Below are 15,716 nucleotides of genomic sequence, written 5' to 3'. Positions count from 1 at the left end.
GCCCTAAAATCTGATAATTCTTTTTGATTGAGTCCTTCACAAAAGATCTACTCTTGAACATACTCTAGCATTTAAGTATGTCATTGCTAAGGATATTATGCTGCTTGCCAGTCAGAATCTCCTGTATCTCTCCTATTGGGCCATGCACTCAGTTTGGATCTTCATGAAATAGCCTGTGTCAGCTAACCTTTCTCACTGTAGGAAGTGGTACAAAATAACACCTACTTCTCCCAGTCACAATGGCATGGGATGGAAAGGGAATGTCTTCTTCAGTTTCTTGAGCACAAGCACTGGAACTGAATCTGTGCAATAGTCTCCTTTACATTGCACATAGCCATAATGTTCAGGAACGAGAAAGGCGAAAGGTAACAGGAAAGGTTTTTATAAATACACTAATATTAAAAAGAAGGCTAAGGAGAGTGGGGATCCATTTCTCAGTGGGGCAGGGGACCAAGAAACAAGTGATAGGGAAAAGGCTGAGGTACTCAATGCCTTTTTTGCCTCAGTTTTCACTGGTAAGTCTTGTCCTCAGGCACAYCAGGTCCCTGAGCCTCCTAGCAGAGTCTGTGGGAGTAAAGAAATAACCACAGCAGAGGAAGAAAGAGTAAGGGGTCACTTAACTGACTTGGACGTGCACAAGTCCATGGGACAAGATGGGATGTCTCTGATGGTGCTTGGGGAGCAGGCTGATGTCACTGTGAGGCCACTGTCTGTAATTTTTGAAAGGTCATGGCAATCAGGAGATTCCTGATGACTAAAAAAAGACACCCATCTTCAAAAAGGGGGATCCAGGGTACTACAGGCTGGTCAGTCTGACCTCAGTCCCTAGGAAGAAGATGGAGCAAATCCACTTAGAAGTTGTTTCTAAACACATGAAAGACAAGAACATGACTGGGAGAGACAGCATGGGTTTACTGTAGGCAAATATGCCTGACCAACCTCATTTTTTTCAAGGATGAGGTGAGTGGCACTGTGGACAAGAGGAGGACAGGGGATGTTGTATACCCTGATTTTAGCAAAGACTTTGACAAAATCTACAGTCTCCTTCTCACCAAATTTGTAAGATACGGGCTGGATAAGTGGACAATAATGTGCGCAGAAAATTGGCTGGACTGCTGGGCTCAAGGGTTGTGGTCAGTGATGCAAAGTCCAGCTGGCAGTCAGTAACTAATGGGGTCCCTCAAAGATCAATACTGGGACCAATACTGTTTCATGTCTTCATTAATGACCCAGATGATGAATGATGAGTGCACTCTCAGCAAGTGTACAGACGACACCAAATCCGAGAGAGTAGTCAATATAATGGAGGGCAGGGCYGCTCTTCAGAAGGATCTGAATAGGCAGGAGAAATGAGTTGACAGAAACCTCATGAAATTAAATAAGATGTGAATATTTGAAGCTAGAAGTAGACTTTATGTTAGAATCTCTTCTATTTTTTTTTTTCCTTTTGGTAATAATTGTCCAAAAACATAGAAAAAATAGTTACACTGAAAGCAAGAGGCTGTGAGGGAGGTTGTCTTTCCTGAAGGGTTGGTTTTGTCAGGTGCAGAGCAGTTTAAGGCTCCTCAGCCATGTAGGCAAATCATCCTCCCCAAAACTGGGGAAATGAGGCTATGCCAAACTGATCCTGATATGGGAAAGGGAGCAGCATGAAAAAGGGGTACAAAGGCAATGAAGAGCTACAAATAGAGCCCTAGAGATTTACCATCAGCAGAAGATGGGAGAGAGAGGGACAGTGACAGTGTCTGCTGAAGGAATTGCATTCCTGTTAGCAATAGCTGTGGTCTTATCTTCCCATAAAACATCCTGAACAGCAACATCTGCAGCAACGACTTGGCTTGCCGAAGTGCTTTCTGGGCCTGGCCTATTTGAGCATTTCTTTTGTGTTTGCAGCAATCAGGCAAGCTCTGTGTTGTGGAGAAAATAAAAGCTAATGAAGTTCTCCATGACCGGAAACCATTGTGCATCCATAGGCAATCTTCCACGTTTTGTTCTCGCGTTATTCTACGTGTGTCTTCTGTTTCTTGTGGGGACTTCTGAAACTGTACCCTGCATCTGGGCAAGCTTAAGAATTGCAGAGTGCAGATTTCTTCAGGAGGGTGTCTTTTGCTTTGAAGCAGGATTATATTACCTTTTCCTGTGGAATTCTGCACAGTCTTTTGTATTTTTTTCCAGGATGAAATGGCTACATTTACACTAAACACATGCAAACACATGACCCACCACAAGGTTTTAGTGTGAAACAATTTAAAACAATGGTCAAAGGGCTTGTTTTCACAGGCTTTTTTTCTTTTCTAAGGGCAAAATCCCACTGTTCATTCATTTGTAATTAAAAACCACAACTGGCATTAGTCGATCTCACTTGTCACCGCCAATAATTTTAGTTGGCATGCATTTAGTTCTGATTGTACCACATCTGTAGGAAAAAGAGTGGAATTAGTTGGTATGTATTTCAGACATAAAACATTATTTTAAAAATGCCATTACTGTGTCCAGATCTTCTTTCTTCTCCCAAGGAATGATACTTTATGCAGCGATTTGAAGACTTCATTCTGCAGCCATCAAGCCATTTGCAGTTTTGCCTGCACGAGAATGTGAGATTAACTTATTTTGTGAGTGGACATCAAAAATATTCCATAGGATCATCCCAGCTGTCACCAAGGACTAAAGCCCTTACAGCTGAACACAATAGTCTCTGCAATTAGTAGCTATGACAGTCTCATCTCTGTGACTAGATCCAGAGGGAGTTATAGTTGATAACCTTCTTTGTGGCTTCAACCACCAAATCCAGCTGTTACATTCAGAGTATCTATTTTTAACAATGAATTCAACATTGTTCTTACCCCAGAGGTTACACTGAGTAAATTTCTGCCACAAAATATTTACAAAAATGTTTTAAAAAATGCTTTAGCTATTTTTTCTTACTATAGCTGGAGGCGTTACTAATAAGAGGATGTACATGAATCAGTTATGCATTCTACAACTCACATCCATAGCAGTCTCTATGAATGCTCATTATGACTGAAGGCAAAATATTGATTTATTATTATAGACTAGATGTGTAAGATCCAGTTAAGCAGGAATATATCAATAGATGTCTGAAAAGAAATTTTGCCTTCCATATTTTCCATTAAATCTGTAATAGAACTTAAATGCCAGAAAATATTCAGCTGAACAAAATTGTGTTATATACAAGATTAAGAAATATATACAATCTTCCATAGATATTTATTCATTGTAAAATTCCAAGTCTCATGCAGTTCTTTAAAAATACAATTGTGAAGTAAAAGTAATCATTTTCAATCTAAGAGTTTTCTGAAAGGAAAAAGTGGAGATACAGAAGTGTATTTCTGCCCCTGAGAATGGGCAAGAAAGAATCACTCTATTCAGTCAGTACTTTTGGTGTGAAAACCTGAACTTGCTGAAGTCAATAATAGTAGTATTTAATCCTTACTATTAGTTTTAATTCTTCCTTGAGAGTGAAATTTTCACTTGCACAGAGGGAGATCACAAGGCTAATGCATCACTTCAGTCTCATTTAGATTTCACTACATCCTCCACTTCCCTCTTTACTGAAGTAGGATTTACTAGTTGTCTTCACTCATCTGTCTAAGGGTAAGTTTTCTTCTGGTCAGATTTCCGTTGTAAGAACCACTCTAGAATAGATTGTTTTTAATGAGAAAACACCATGCTTTGTAATCAAGATAAAATTAAATGGTTGAGAACACCTCAAATTTGCTGGAAACTGACTTTGTCCCTGAAGCACTAGTTTTGTTTTTACTAGTTACCTGTGCAGAACACAAGGTCTCTCTGACTTTCTTCCTCCCTTTTCTTAAGGTGTTAATACCTGATATGTTGATATACATGCTTTGGGGTCTTTACAAATAAAATAATAATTTCCTCAAAGGTACATAAACCTGTACAGAGCTGTTATGTTCTTCCTGAGTATACTCTCAAATCATGTTATAAACATATCACCTATGTTGATGGTTAATTAAATTGTAAATTGCATTTACAATTTCTTTGTCAAATTTAGATTGAAGGGGAAAAGATTTGAATTTAATAAAGTGAGGGATAAAATTAATTTAAGGCTTTTTACATAGGTAGGTGAGTGCATTATTATATGGAAAAATAAAATATTGCTCGATGAAGAAGTTTCACCATGGAAGAGCTGTATTTAGCTGTTTAAATTAATTGAAATTTCATGTAGTTAATTGATTTACAGTTTAAATCAAAATGTAATGCTGTGCAATAACACGTGGTGTAAATACTTACTTTACCAAGCACAAGTTATTGTCCGTACTTAAGGACTCAACAAGAAATGGTATCTGGCGTACTGAATAGCTTCATTGTTTTTGCACAGACACCACGCAGAACAAAGWCTTATTCAGTGCATGTAGTGGTAGTGGTGGTAGAATCCATGCCTAAGAATTCAGCATTGTTGCCATGTTTTTTAAACATTTGTGATGAAGGATCAAATTCTGGAACACTTCTTTCTCTGAACAGTGAATTATTCACATGAGCTTCATTTAGGATTGTATAGCTGAGGAAATACCAGCAAAAGGATTCTTAAAAGTGACCTTTCATTTTTAATATGCAGTGATAATTTGTAAAATGACTTCATAAAAATATCAAAACTGCTTCCCATGAATATGCAGAACAATAGCTGCTCACTTTATGGCTAATGAAGTGGTTACAATGTTTTGATTTTTCTTGTGGAGTTAAACAATGATGGGAATTCAATCCAAATTCTGGACTCTGTTCTGATTCATGTTATCAAGTGATAAACAAAGTTCAAACAATTTACTTCTAATGCTAGTTTATCTGTAAGTTGGACAACAAATTTTGACTTTCAAGTCACAGTTTCGAGTAGTCAGGGATAGGAGTCATTAAAACAACATTGTCAGTGGAGCAAACTTGAAGTCCTCTCCTGCATTCTCTGACTCTCGAAACTCCTTGTTTACTAAGAGGACAGTTTCCCATGTAGACATGCAAGTACATTAGTTCTATGTTCAGTACCTTGATATGGAAGTCATGAGGAAAGAAAATGCAAAACATAAAGTGCCAGATTTACAGAATTATTTTCAAGGTAGAATCAACATATTAATGATTGGTACTTTTAGCTACAATATTTTTATCTATACTACCAGACCAGTTTGTCCCATTAAAGTTTATCGAGTTACATGAGCAATATTTATAGGTTCTGGTTGTTTTTTGCTCTTTTTTTTAGTAGATAAGTATATCCTTATATCTATCATCTAGAGAAAATGTTTACATCCCTTTTAGATCCCTGTTCACAGAGTTTTAAGCTTTCATCAGACTACTACTGTATGAGGCCTAGGGTAGAGTACTTCAGAGATTATTAGAAATTACCCGAACAACATTGAAGTAGCTAAAAGAATCATCACATTTGTTATTTTGCTTTACTTCTTTTTCTTTAGATAGATATTTTAGAAAGCAAATAAAAATTTAATACTGTGGTTCTTTGATGTTTGTGTATAAGTATAGCAAAATAGGGACCATGTTAATATGTCTAAATGGCTCTAAGAGCATTATGTTTGATGCACAAATTAACATTACTATGCAGAGATATTTTTCATAATAGTTAGGTCAGAAAACCCAAACTGGCCTGTAAATAGCAACCTGAATTCCTCTTTTTTCCTTTTTCAGTGCCAGAAGTGGATTTACCAGATAGAAGCTAATTGGCTTCTCTCCTCTCCCTGATCAGTACTACTAAGAGCGATGTGCATTTCAGGACTAACAGGGAAATAACTTTATTCACCCTGTGATTCCATCTGCTCCTGATCCCTAATCTGGTATAAAAATAATGCAAACCACACTGTGCAAATGACTACAATGCTGAGAGATATAGCCCAGATTATAATCTAGTCTGCATGGTCACTGTTACAATGTGATGATATCTGGGGGGAAAAAAAAAAGTCTGAATTTGAGTTACCCCATCTAAGTTTGTAAACATAATAGAAAATCATCCTTTTATTTTATGAACTCTGCAGATTTGAACTGCAGTTACACCAAGGATAGGATTCAGATCACCTATCTTTGTCTGAAGTTTAAGTGTCTACACATAAACTGTCTGATCTGCATTATAGTCAACGAGGATACAGTCAGGAAAGTCTGTTCCTCTGACCAACAAATTTGTCTATTTCAAGATAATATGAATCGTTTCCTAGAACTCCATGTAATACAGTTGGAATTTAGAAATTAGATCATATGCAAACACTTACACTGGAGATATCCCAAATTAGGCAATTATCTCACTCCAGCTATCAATAGTGAGGAGTTTAATCTAAACTAGTAATCAAAGTTCCTTCTAAAGTCAATGAACCAGAATCTCCACAGAGCAATTCATCCCATCCTTGGATGCGTGTCTACCATAGATGGGAAGAACCATATCTTTGTGAACTATAGGGGRAGCCTTGCAGGTTGTCTTAGACCAGACACCTAGGGTGGATTTTGTTCAAGATAAGATGTTTGCATATTAGCCAAGTATCGCAGTTACCAATTACAGTCAATGAGGCTTCTTTCATTTGGCCACACACAAGTGTCTAGTGCTATCTGAGATGATCTAGGGTACCTGACTGGCCTTCTCTTGCTACTCCAGAAGAGCACAGGTCATATACCAGAATTGCCAGCCTGTTGCAAATGTGTCAGGTATGTGAAAGTGCATAAAATGACCTTGGATGTATATGTTTAGGTAAATAAATGAAGCCCAATGAAGATTTATCTAATACAGGCAGTGGAGCCTAGACAAGTATTCAGCCTACTGGGAGGTAGAAACCCAATGGCTGTTGAGCTGAATCTTCTGCTAGGTTCTACTGACTGTATTGACTAGATCTCACAAATAAACACCTACACATAGACAATTAAATGAAAGTGTCTTCACAGTAAACTGACTTCACTCCTGTATGGCAGAACTGGATGAGATGAATCTCGCCCTAATAGCCAAAGACACAGAAGTTCACAGTGTTACTAGAACTGCATTGCAGAATGGGATACCCTTTTCCATATTTAGGAAATACTTAACTAGTTACAGCCCCTTCTTAAAAGGGCTTCCACTGAAGCCAGCTTCACCTCAGCTGTCAAGGGTGCTGAGACAGTTCTCTGAGAAAAGTATCATTTTTATCATTTTTTATTTAAGTATTGAAAAGTATCATTTTTAATTCTGCTACTTCATTTGTATCGATCCTATTGGCACTCATTCCTTTGTGTACATTCTGGAGTCTACAACTCAGAAGAATTTGTTCGAAAAAAGAAAAAGAAAGGGGATTTATAACATTACATTATTTCAGATGTTTGGTATAGTTATGTGCCTTCTGCATTTTACTGCACAGGTAACTCAGCCTGATATTGTAAGAATGCTGATCATATGCCCTCTCTAAGGGAATAATATTGCTCAGAATAAATGTGTAAGAAATCAAGCCTTTGTATTACATCTTCTACAATAAAATTGACCATAGAAGATGAACAGAGTAAGTACACTGAGATGGGGAATGCTGTGTTAATATTTGTTGTTACACCAATATTCTTCTCTCCAATTCATAAGTTTGTTTCCAAGACACTACTACTGCCACCAGTACATGCACAGAAGTGCCATGTTTGACTCAGGTATGGAAAGCTGAGTAATCTGCTTCACCCTCTTTGTTCAGATATAAGAGGGGGAAAAAAATCACTTTCCAGGCCTTGACCAGCTGGTATGCCCATAGGCAGGTGCATTCACTGCATTTTCTAAGAACTAAATCCTGAGTTTGGATAAAGCATGCAAAACTCCCATTGAAGTCAAAAAGTGCCTCATTCACATGTCTGAGGGCAGAACTGAGCTCTCAGAACTAAAACAGCTTGCACTCACCTGCTACTTTAATTCTGAAATGTATTTTCAATTGGTATCTTGTTTATATAGTAAATTAATGTGAGCAATGTGCTATATCAAGAAGACAGTATTCCAGTTACAAAGTGCCATCCAAATGGAAACCTCCAAAAGGTAAACAAGAATGACCAGGATATTACAAATATATTATTGGAGTTTTCCTTCACAGTCTCTTGCATTCACTATTATACATTTACAAAGTATCAGTTTTCATTTGGTCATTGTTGTTTAAAGCAGGAGAAGGCTTGCTCTTCTGACCTTCAGTTCCTCCTTTGGACGTGTCTTGGAAGAAAAGCCTTGGCATCCACAGTGACATTAAAATTCGTTTGTACTCTTTCCGAAAATTCTGATTAAGAAGTCCATATATTATTGCATTAAGGCAGCTGTTGAAATAGGCCATGAAGTAGCTTACAATGAATAACCATTCAGGAACTTTTGGTGCCATTTCCAAAGGATCAATGGCTACAGCCAGTCCAATGAAGTTTAAAGGTGCCCAACAAAAGGCAAAAATCACAAAAACCACAAACATGGTAAGAAAGTTTCTGAAGTCACTTGGCTTCAGTCTTAGCTTTGTTTCTGACTTGACTCGTCTTCTAACTTGAATCACTAAGATCCAAATTCGAAGGTAGCAGAAACTCACAATGGTAATAGGGACAATGAAGTGAATTACCACGACAGCTATGGTATAGTAGGAGCTAGCAGTCTGAACAAATGTGCATGAGTAAATGCGTGGATCATACTTTAAAGAGCCAACAAAAAAATTTGGCACAGTTGCAATAACCGTTAATACCCAGATTAAGGAGACGTACAGCATTGTGTTCCAACAGCTATACACTTTGTCATAGGCAAAGCTATGACATATATAGCAATATCGGTTTATTGCAATTGCAGTGATGTTGAAAATAGAGCCTATTACACTTAGTCCCATCACAAAGCCACTCACTTTACAGTGCATTTCACCCAAAGTCCATCCATTGTGGAAAATGGCTAAGAGCACCAGAGGGTATGGGTATAAGGCCACCACCAGATCAGCCAAAGCCAGGCTAACCACAAATGCATTACCTAGGGAAAAAGAAAGATACATAAACATAAGTCCAAAGGCAAGCATATTTGTGAACAAAAAGAAAATATTTATAATGTTTTGGATATTGGCAATGTCAAATTATTGATGGTGCCACCAAGCAACAAGTATATGGGATCAATTTATCTGTGTGGGAAGTAACTCTACGACTTAAAGCAGACTGCCATAGAAATAACTGTAGCAACATGGTGGTTCAAATCTGTTGGTGACTGGATTATACCCTCATTTTTATTCTAATCATTAATAAATGCAACCATCAATTAGCTATTACATAAGCATGCACTGAGTTGTTTCCGTATAGCTCACTCGAGCAGTAGAGTAAATAAGGTGAAAAAAGAGAAAAGTGTGAAGGGAGCTWGGTAGACAGGCTATCACGTCTTTCTAACCTATCACTGGAGTGCCAAGGGGCTTGACAGATGGCAAATGAAAAGATATATAAAAGACCAAATCTAAGAGCATTAGAAGGATGCATGGTTTTATGTATATTCTGAACAGTTGCACAATAGGCTGCAGTAGAGGTATTTTCTTGATGAATGATCTACCCATGCTGCAGCTATTTTCCTATCCCAGTGACTAAGGAAGAAGACTGAAGTGCCTTCACTACCTTCTATAGATGGGCATATTAAATTATACAAAATAAGAATACATGAGTGTAAAGGAAAGGGAAGGGAAGAAAGCATTCAAATGCACAGAAAGAGCCTTTAGACCCCTTTCTGCTGATGATGTTCAAAGAAATTTTAGTAATATAATTGAGACACATTGTCTTTCTTTAAGTAGTGTCCTTTTCATCATTTTGAAATTTCTGGACAGTGCATCTAAGGACACATTACATAAAAGAGTGAGTTACTAAAATATACTCCTGAAAAATGAGATTCTCACCATGGTAAGCAGTGGATCCCTTGGTTTTTAGGAAACATGTGAAATAATTCTCTAGGAACTTCCCAAGAAATAGAAGGGAGAGGTATTAATCTTAGGGTTTGGGCATTTAAGTAGCATAGAAGACATAATTATATTTTGAAAAGAGACATTAAACACTCAATCCTACAAATTCTGAGTTTTCTGGTCCTCATCTAGCAAAACAGGTCTGCATATGTTTAATGTTAAGCAGAGAAATAATCTTGTGGATAAGGATGTCATTGGCTGGGAGCCAGAGCACCAAGAACTTTGCAAGATTAAACTCCTCGAAAAAATGATAGAAGTCTACCTCTATACCATTTGCTCTACCTTCTCATGCWTGTGTACCTTGCCTAACCTAAAAAAAAAAGAATGAGGAGCTCTCTTTCTCCCTTACACTCTAGGGAAAGCCTGTGCTCATCAAAATTTCCATATCAGCCAGGGAACTTAAGAGAAAGTAGAATTATCCATGTGTAGCCACAGAAGCCTGACTTCCCTCAAGAGTTGCATAACTTATTTTAGGTGGTTCCTTGTTATACATTTAGCAGCCCATCTCCCACCCTCTTTATACTTCCAAGACCATTCAAGTGTTTTCACTCACATAGAATTGATGGAAGGCAATTCTATGCTATTTGTCTTGGAAGCAGGATGTAAAACTTACAGCATTATGTTATTTTTTGTGCCCTCCCAAGCCATCCCTACTTTAGGGATGAGGAGGGGTCCATTTGAGTATGTTCCTGGACTTGCATATTTCCTGCTGTTGATATATGTGACATACTGAATACATTTCAGTAATACCATGCTGTTGTGAAAAAGGCAAGCATCATTTCTGGATGCATAATCAGGACACTTTGAAAACACATAATCTTTTTGTACTGTTCAACATTGGTGAGGCATTAGAGAACTGTCTCTAGTTTGGGACTTTGCATTTCAAGAAAGAAGTGAACCCTAATTAGAGCTAGTCTACTGGAAAGCAATGAGAATGATCTGTGAGGAAGGACTGAACAAACTAGAGAGAAGACTGAGGGCATTGTGATAACAGTCTTCAAATAAGTGAAAGAGGAAGGATATAATCCATTCCCCATGTCTGCAGAGAACAGAAACAAGCTTCAGTTGCAACAAGGAAGTTTCAGATTAGACGTTAAGAAAAACATTTTAACAGTGAAGAAAAGGAAGTGCTGGAATATCTTGCTTTAAGTCCATCATTGAGGGCTGTAGGAAAAAGTTAAGCAATCTTCATGACTAATCTAGATACAAGTGATCCTGCTTTGAGCATGGGAAGAATGAGATGACTTTGAAGGCCTCTTCTAGACATATGATAACTATGACAAGACTGAGAAAGGTGCAGGGACATCTTTATCAGAATGCATTTACATTGTGGAAATAAAATTTCCCTTATAYTTTTCCATCACTGTATCTGACAGTAGACGATAGAGAAGGCGGGAGAAATGTGCCTTTTTGAGAGAGAAGGATACAGTTTGGTCCAGGATGCATACTAAGATTAACAAATCTCATCTCTCAGGCCTCCCATCATAAGCATGTACTTAAAATGTAATTATTCAATTAAAACCAATTGGGCATTCAGGTTCTTCAACAATATTTGGAAACTTCTTGCAAAGTATATTTGGCAGGAAAATTTTTAAATTGTGTATGTAATTTAGGACTTCTTGAAAATTCCAGCTGCAGTGAATACAGGCAATGAATCTGTCAAAAAATAGTGTATAATTTTATACAATAGAAAAAAAGTGGTGCAATACCTGTAAAGGCCCCAAGTGATTTGTCACTTTTATGACTGTTTCACAGGATCAGGAGTTTGCTTTGAAGCTGAATAAATGGTTAATTTTATACCATGGTGTTTTATTTTTCATTAGGAGTTATTTTGGTTGTTACACATTTGTTTAACAAGTTGTTTTACATTGCATATTGATTTCAGTGTCTTAGCTCAATTTCCTGATAGCTAGTCTACAGAATCATGTTCTTCCTTGTACACTCTTCTTCTGATCCCATTATTCTTGTCTTCTTTAGGGTAAAATGGCCAAGCTTCAACATGAAGAGAGTTCCTACACAGGCTATTGCACAGACGGTTGCATTTGTCTCTGAGAAATGGGAGAGAGGGTTTGTAATCCTCCCTAGTTTAGAAGGGAGTTGAACCATATTACTAGTGTTCTGTCCAGCAGGTTATACAAAGGCCAAATAACCTCCTCTTCTCCTGATGTTGAACTTGGACCACTGTGTAGTGAAGAATGGAAGGAGGGCAGAAGGGACATGAATGTGACTATGGCGTAGTGGATGAGTGTTTGGAATAGGAAAAGACAAGGCTTGATGACTTAGGATATTCCTGCTATTCCTCCATTTTCAAATTCTAATCTCAAGGGGAAACTCAGAATCCCTCTTGCACATTTCTTGCTTCATTATGTCTTCAGCTGGAATGTAAGTGAAAAATCTCTTTGTTAAGGCTAAAGACTTAAAAACATGTGTAATAATCAACACTATATTTATAACTAAATAGCCTTTCATGCTGTCTGATAATGATAAGAAGTAGAGGTTTTTTTAATTATATTACCTTTAGGTATTAACCTTACTGTAAAGAGGAATTCCTCTGCCAGACTGTTGTAGCCCTTGTACTCAAAATATATTGAAAAAGAGAGTTCTGAAAGGCTCTGATAGTTTTTCGGTTGCGTTTGATGTGTAGGCCTCTTTAATGACTGCTGAAGTTAATCGGAGAATTGCCATAGATTTAAATGAGCCATTAATCTGTTCATTAGAGGTCTGAGAAAATAAAGACCACTTATTCTAAAAATGATGCTTTTGTCACCTTGCTTTCCAGCCTGGACTAAGCTAAGAAGTAGTGGAATTGTGTTAGAAAAAACTGGCAAAATCTACCTGGGATTCTCACCTAGAGACATTCACATAAGACAGCTCTGGAAGGGCAGAAACCCAGGGAACATAAATCTGATAGCAAAAAGACCTTTGCTGATAAAAGATACAATAATAATAAAAAAAAGGAGCACATGAATAATATTTGGAAACAAAAGAAAAAAATCAAAGCTGAAAACGCTCTCATAGTTCCTATGACTTTTAAAAGAACAGACCTCACCTTCAGACAGAGATATATAGCATGCTGCACGTTAATCCCAAGACATGTTAGTCAGGATTCACTACAGTGAGTGGCTTATGTGGCTCTGTTGTCACAGTCTAAAACAACATGGAAATTATAGAGGCATATATAACAGAATGAAGAAAGCAATCATTCCTTCAGTAGAGTATCCCTCTTTAACCTCCCCTTGGCTACATAATCAGTAAAWGAAACTATGCTGCTCTGATAAAGTATTGTCATGAACTTTTCTTGTGCAAGATCACCTTTCTGGATCCAGGCCTAAGTCTAATTTCCAGATTCTTCTGAGTGAGCCTCAAGTTCTAGACCAGAACAAATTGGAGCATGTCCAGCTAACAGGAAACTGGTACAAAATTGACTTCACATGTCTATGTCTGTACTTCTGATTTTATAGGAATAGCCCTGAGACTGAAACTGAGGCTGAATTTGCTTCTCAGCCAAATCATTTGAGCAGAGGATTCTGCTAAGGGCCAGCTTGAGTGCAAGCCTGAATAAGGTACAAGCATTTCTCCAGCTCAGAGTTCAGGATTTTGGCAAACCAGATGATTACTGTGATGGAACTATGTAGCTGGTCCCACTCCTGACACTCTGTTGTAACTTCYTCATTATACATGTGTCCATGTACACATTAATGCTTAATATACTATTTCTTTGGTTGCTCTTCTTTCCCAAGATTTCAGTTAGTTTTGACATATTTTAGGAAAGAATTACTTCATGAAATAATCAATAAATTGTATTTTCAGAGCCAAAATTTCTGCTAAACCTCCAGGTGACAGCTTTTAAGAGGAAGTTCTGGCCAAATTACTGCTGGTTCTTCCTGCTTCCAATGACATCCGGCAGAAGGATAACACTTATCTTTTCTGACCAGTCATATTTTTCACTGGGCTACAGTTCCTTGCAGCTCCTTTCAGACTTGGCTGGGGGTTTTGCTTCATAAGGTTTGCTCTTTTATGTGGAAAGAAAAATATTACTCTGGAGGGCCTGAAAAACTGACATGGGATAAGTAGGCAGAACTCAGGCATGGGTAGGGTCTTTTTCTCTGTTCCCAAAGTGCTCCAGCAAACTTGCATGATTCAAGCATATATGATTGGAATGCTGTAATGCGTGGATACAGGCTCCTTAGGAAGGACAGGCCAGGAAGGTGAGGARAGGGAGTCACTCTTTGTGTGAGAGAGCACCTGGAATGTATGGAGCTCTGCCTAGGGATGAACAATGTCTGAGAGTTTGTGGGTAAGGATTCAAGGGCAGGCTAGCATGGGTGACACTGTTGTGGGTGTTTACTCCAGGCCACCTGATCAGGAAGAGGAAGTCGATGAGGCCTTCTACAGACAACGGGAAGCAGCCTCACAATCCCAGGCCCTGGTTCTCATGGGGGACTTCAACCACCCCAATATCTGCTGGAGGAACAACACAGCTAGGCACAAACAGTTCAGCAGGTTCCTGGAGAACATCAGTGACAACTTCCTGACCCAGGTGATAGRGGAGCCAACGAGGAGAGGTGCCCTGCTGGACTAACAAACAAGGAAGGGCTGGTTGGAGATGTGAAGGTTGGGGGCAGCCTTGGCTGCAGTGACCATGAGATGGTGCAGTTCAGGATCCCAAGAGGAGGAAGCAGGGCAAGAAGCAGGATCACAACCCTGGACTTCAGGAGAGCAAACGTTGGCCTCTTCAGGGAGCTGCATGGAAGAATCCCATGGGATAAGGCCCTAGAAGGAAGGGGGGTCCAAGAAATCTGGTTGATATTCAAGGATCGCCTCCTCCAAGCTCAAGAACGGTGTATCCCAATGAGCAGGAAGTTGAGCAAAGGGGCAGGAGGCCTGCATGGATGAGCAAGGAGCTCCTGGCAAAACTCAGAATAAGGAAGTGTACAGAAGGTAGAAGCAGGGACAGGCCACTTCACAACGAGTATAGGGACGTCGTCCAAGTATGCAGGGATGGGACTCGGAAGGCCAAGGCTCATTTGGAGTTTAACCTGGCAAGAGATGTCAAGGACAACAAGAAAGGCTTCTTTAAATACATCAGCAGCAAAAGGAAGACGAGGGGAAATGTGGGCCTGCGGCTGAATGGGGCAGAGGCCCTGGTGACAAAGGACACAGAAAAGGTTGAGGCACTAAATGCCTTCTTCACCTCAGTCTTCACAGGTAAGACCAGCCTTCAGGACTCCCAGGCCCTGGAGACCTGGGAGAAAGTCTGGAGAAAGGAAGACTTTCCCTTGGTGGAGGAGGGTTGAGCTGAAGATCACGTAGGGAAGCTGGACATCCACAAGTCCATGGGCCCTGATGAAATGCACCCATGAGTGCTGAGGGACCTGGCAGACGTCATTACTAGGGCACTCTCAATCATCTTTGAAAGGACACGGAGAAGAAGAGAGACGCCTGAAGACTGGAAGGAGGCTAATGTCACTCCAGTCTTCAGAAAGGGCAAGAAGGAGGACGCAGGGAACTGCAGGGCAGTCAGCCTTACCTCGATCCCTGGAAAGGTGATGGAGCAGCTCATCCTGGAGGCCATCTCCAAGCATGTGGAGGACAAGAAGGTGATCAGGAGTAGTCAGCATGGCTTCACCAAGGGGAAATCATGCTTAACCAACCTGATAGCCTTCTATGATGGAATGACTGGCTGGGTAGGTGAAGGGAGAGCAGTGGATGTTGTCTACTTGATTTCCATAAGGCTTTTGACACTGTCTCCCATAACATCCTCATAGGCAAGCTCAGAAAGCGTGGGCTAGATGAGTGGACAGTGAG

The 15,716-nt window shown here is 39.2% G+C and overlaps 1 protein-coding gene across 1 annotated transcript in view; it reads right to left on the bottom strand.

Moving 5' to 3' along the window:
* Nucleotides 1–7,937: 7,937 nt before the first annotated feature.
* The window catches only part of MTNR1B (melatonin receptor 1B), a 68,004-nt gene continuing 60,225 nt past the window's right edge, over nucleotides 7,938–15,716 (bottom strand). The window contains exon 3 of the mRNA XM_026071931.1: nucleotides 7,938–8,947. Within this exon, the coding sequence (XP_025927716.1) occupies nucleotides 8,079–8,947 (869 nt within the window). The 3' untranslated portion in view covers nucleotides 7,938–8,078. The remainder of the gene's footprint in view (nucleotides 8,948–15,716) is intronic.

The sequence above is a fragment of the Apteryx rowi genome, unplaced genomic scaffold (genome assembly GCF_003343035.1).
Source record: "Apteryx rowi isolate R43461 unplaced genomic scaffold, aptRow1 scaffold_332, whole genome shotgun sequence".
Taxonomy (NCBI): Eukaryota; Metazoa; Chordata; class Aves; order Apterygiformes; family Apterygidae; genus Apteryx; species Apteryx rowi.
Note: the sequence above shows the minus strand (reverse complement) of the source record. Positions and strands in the feature narration are given on the sequence as shown.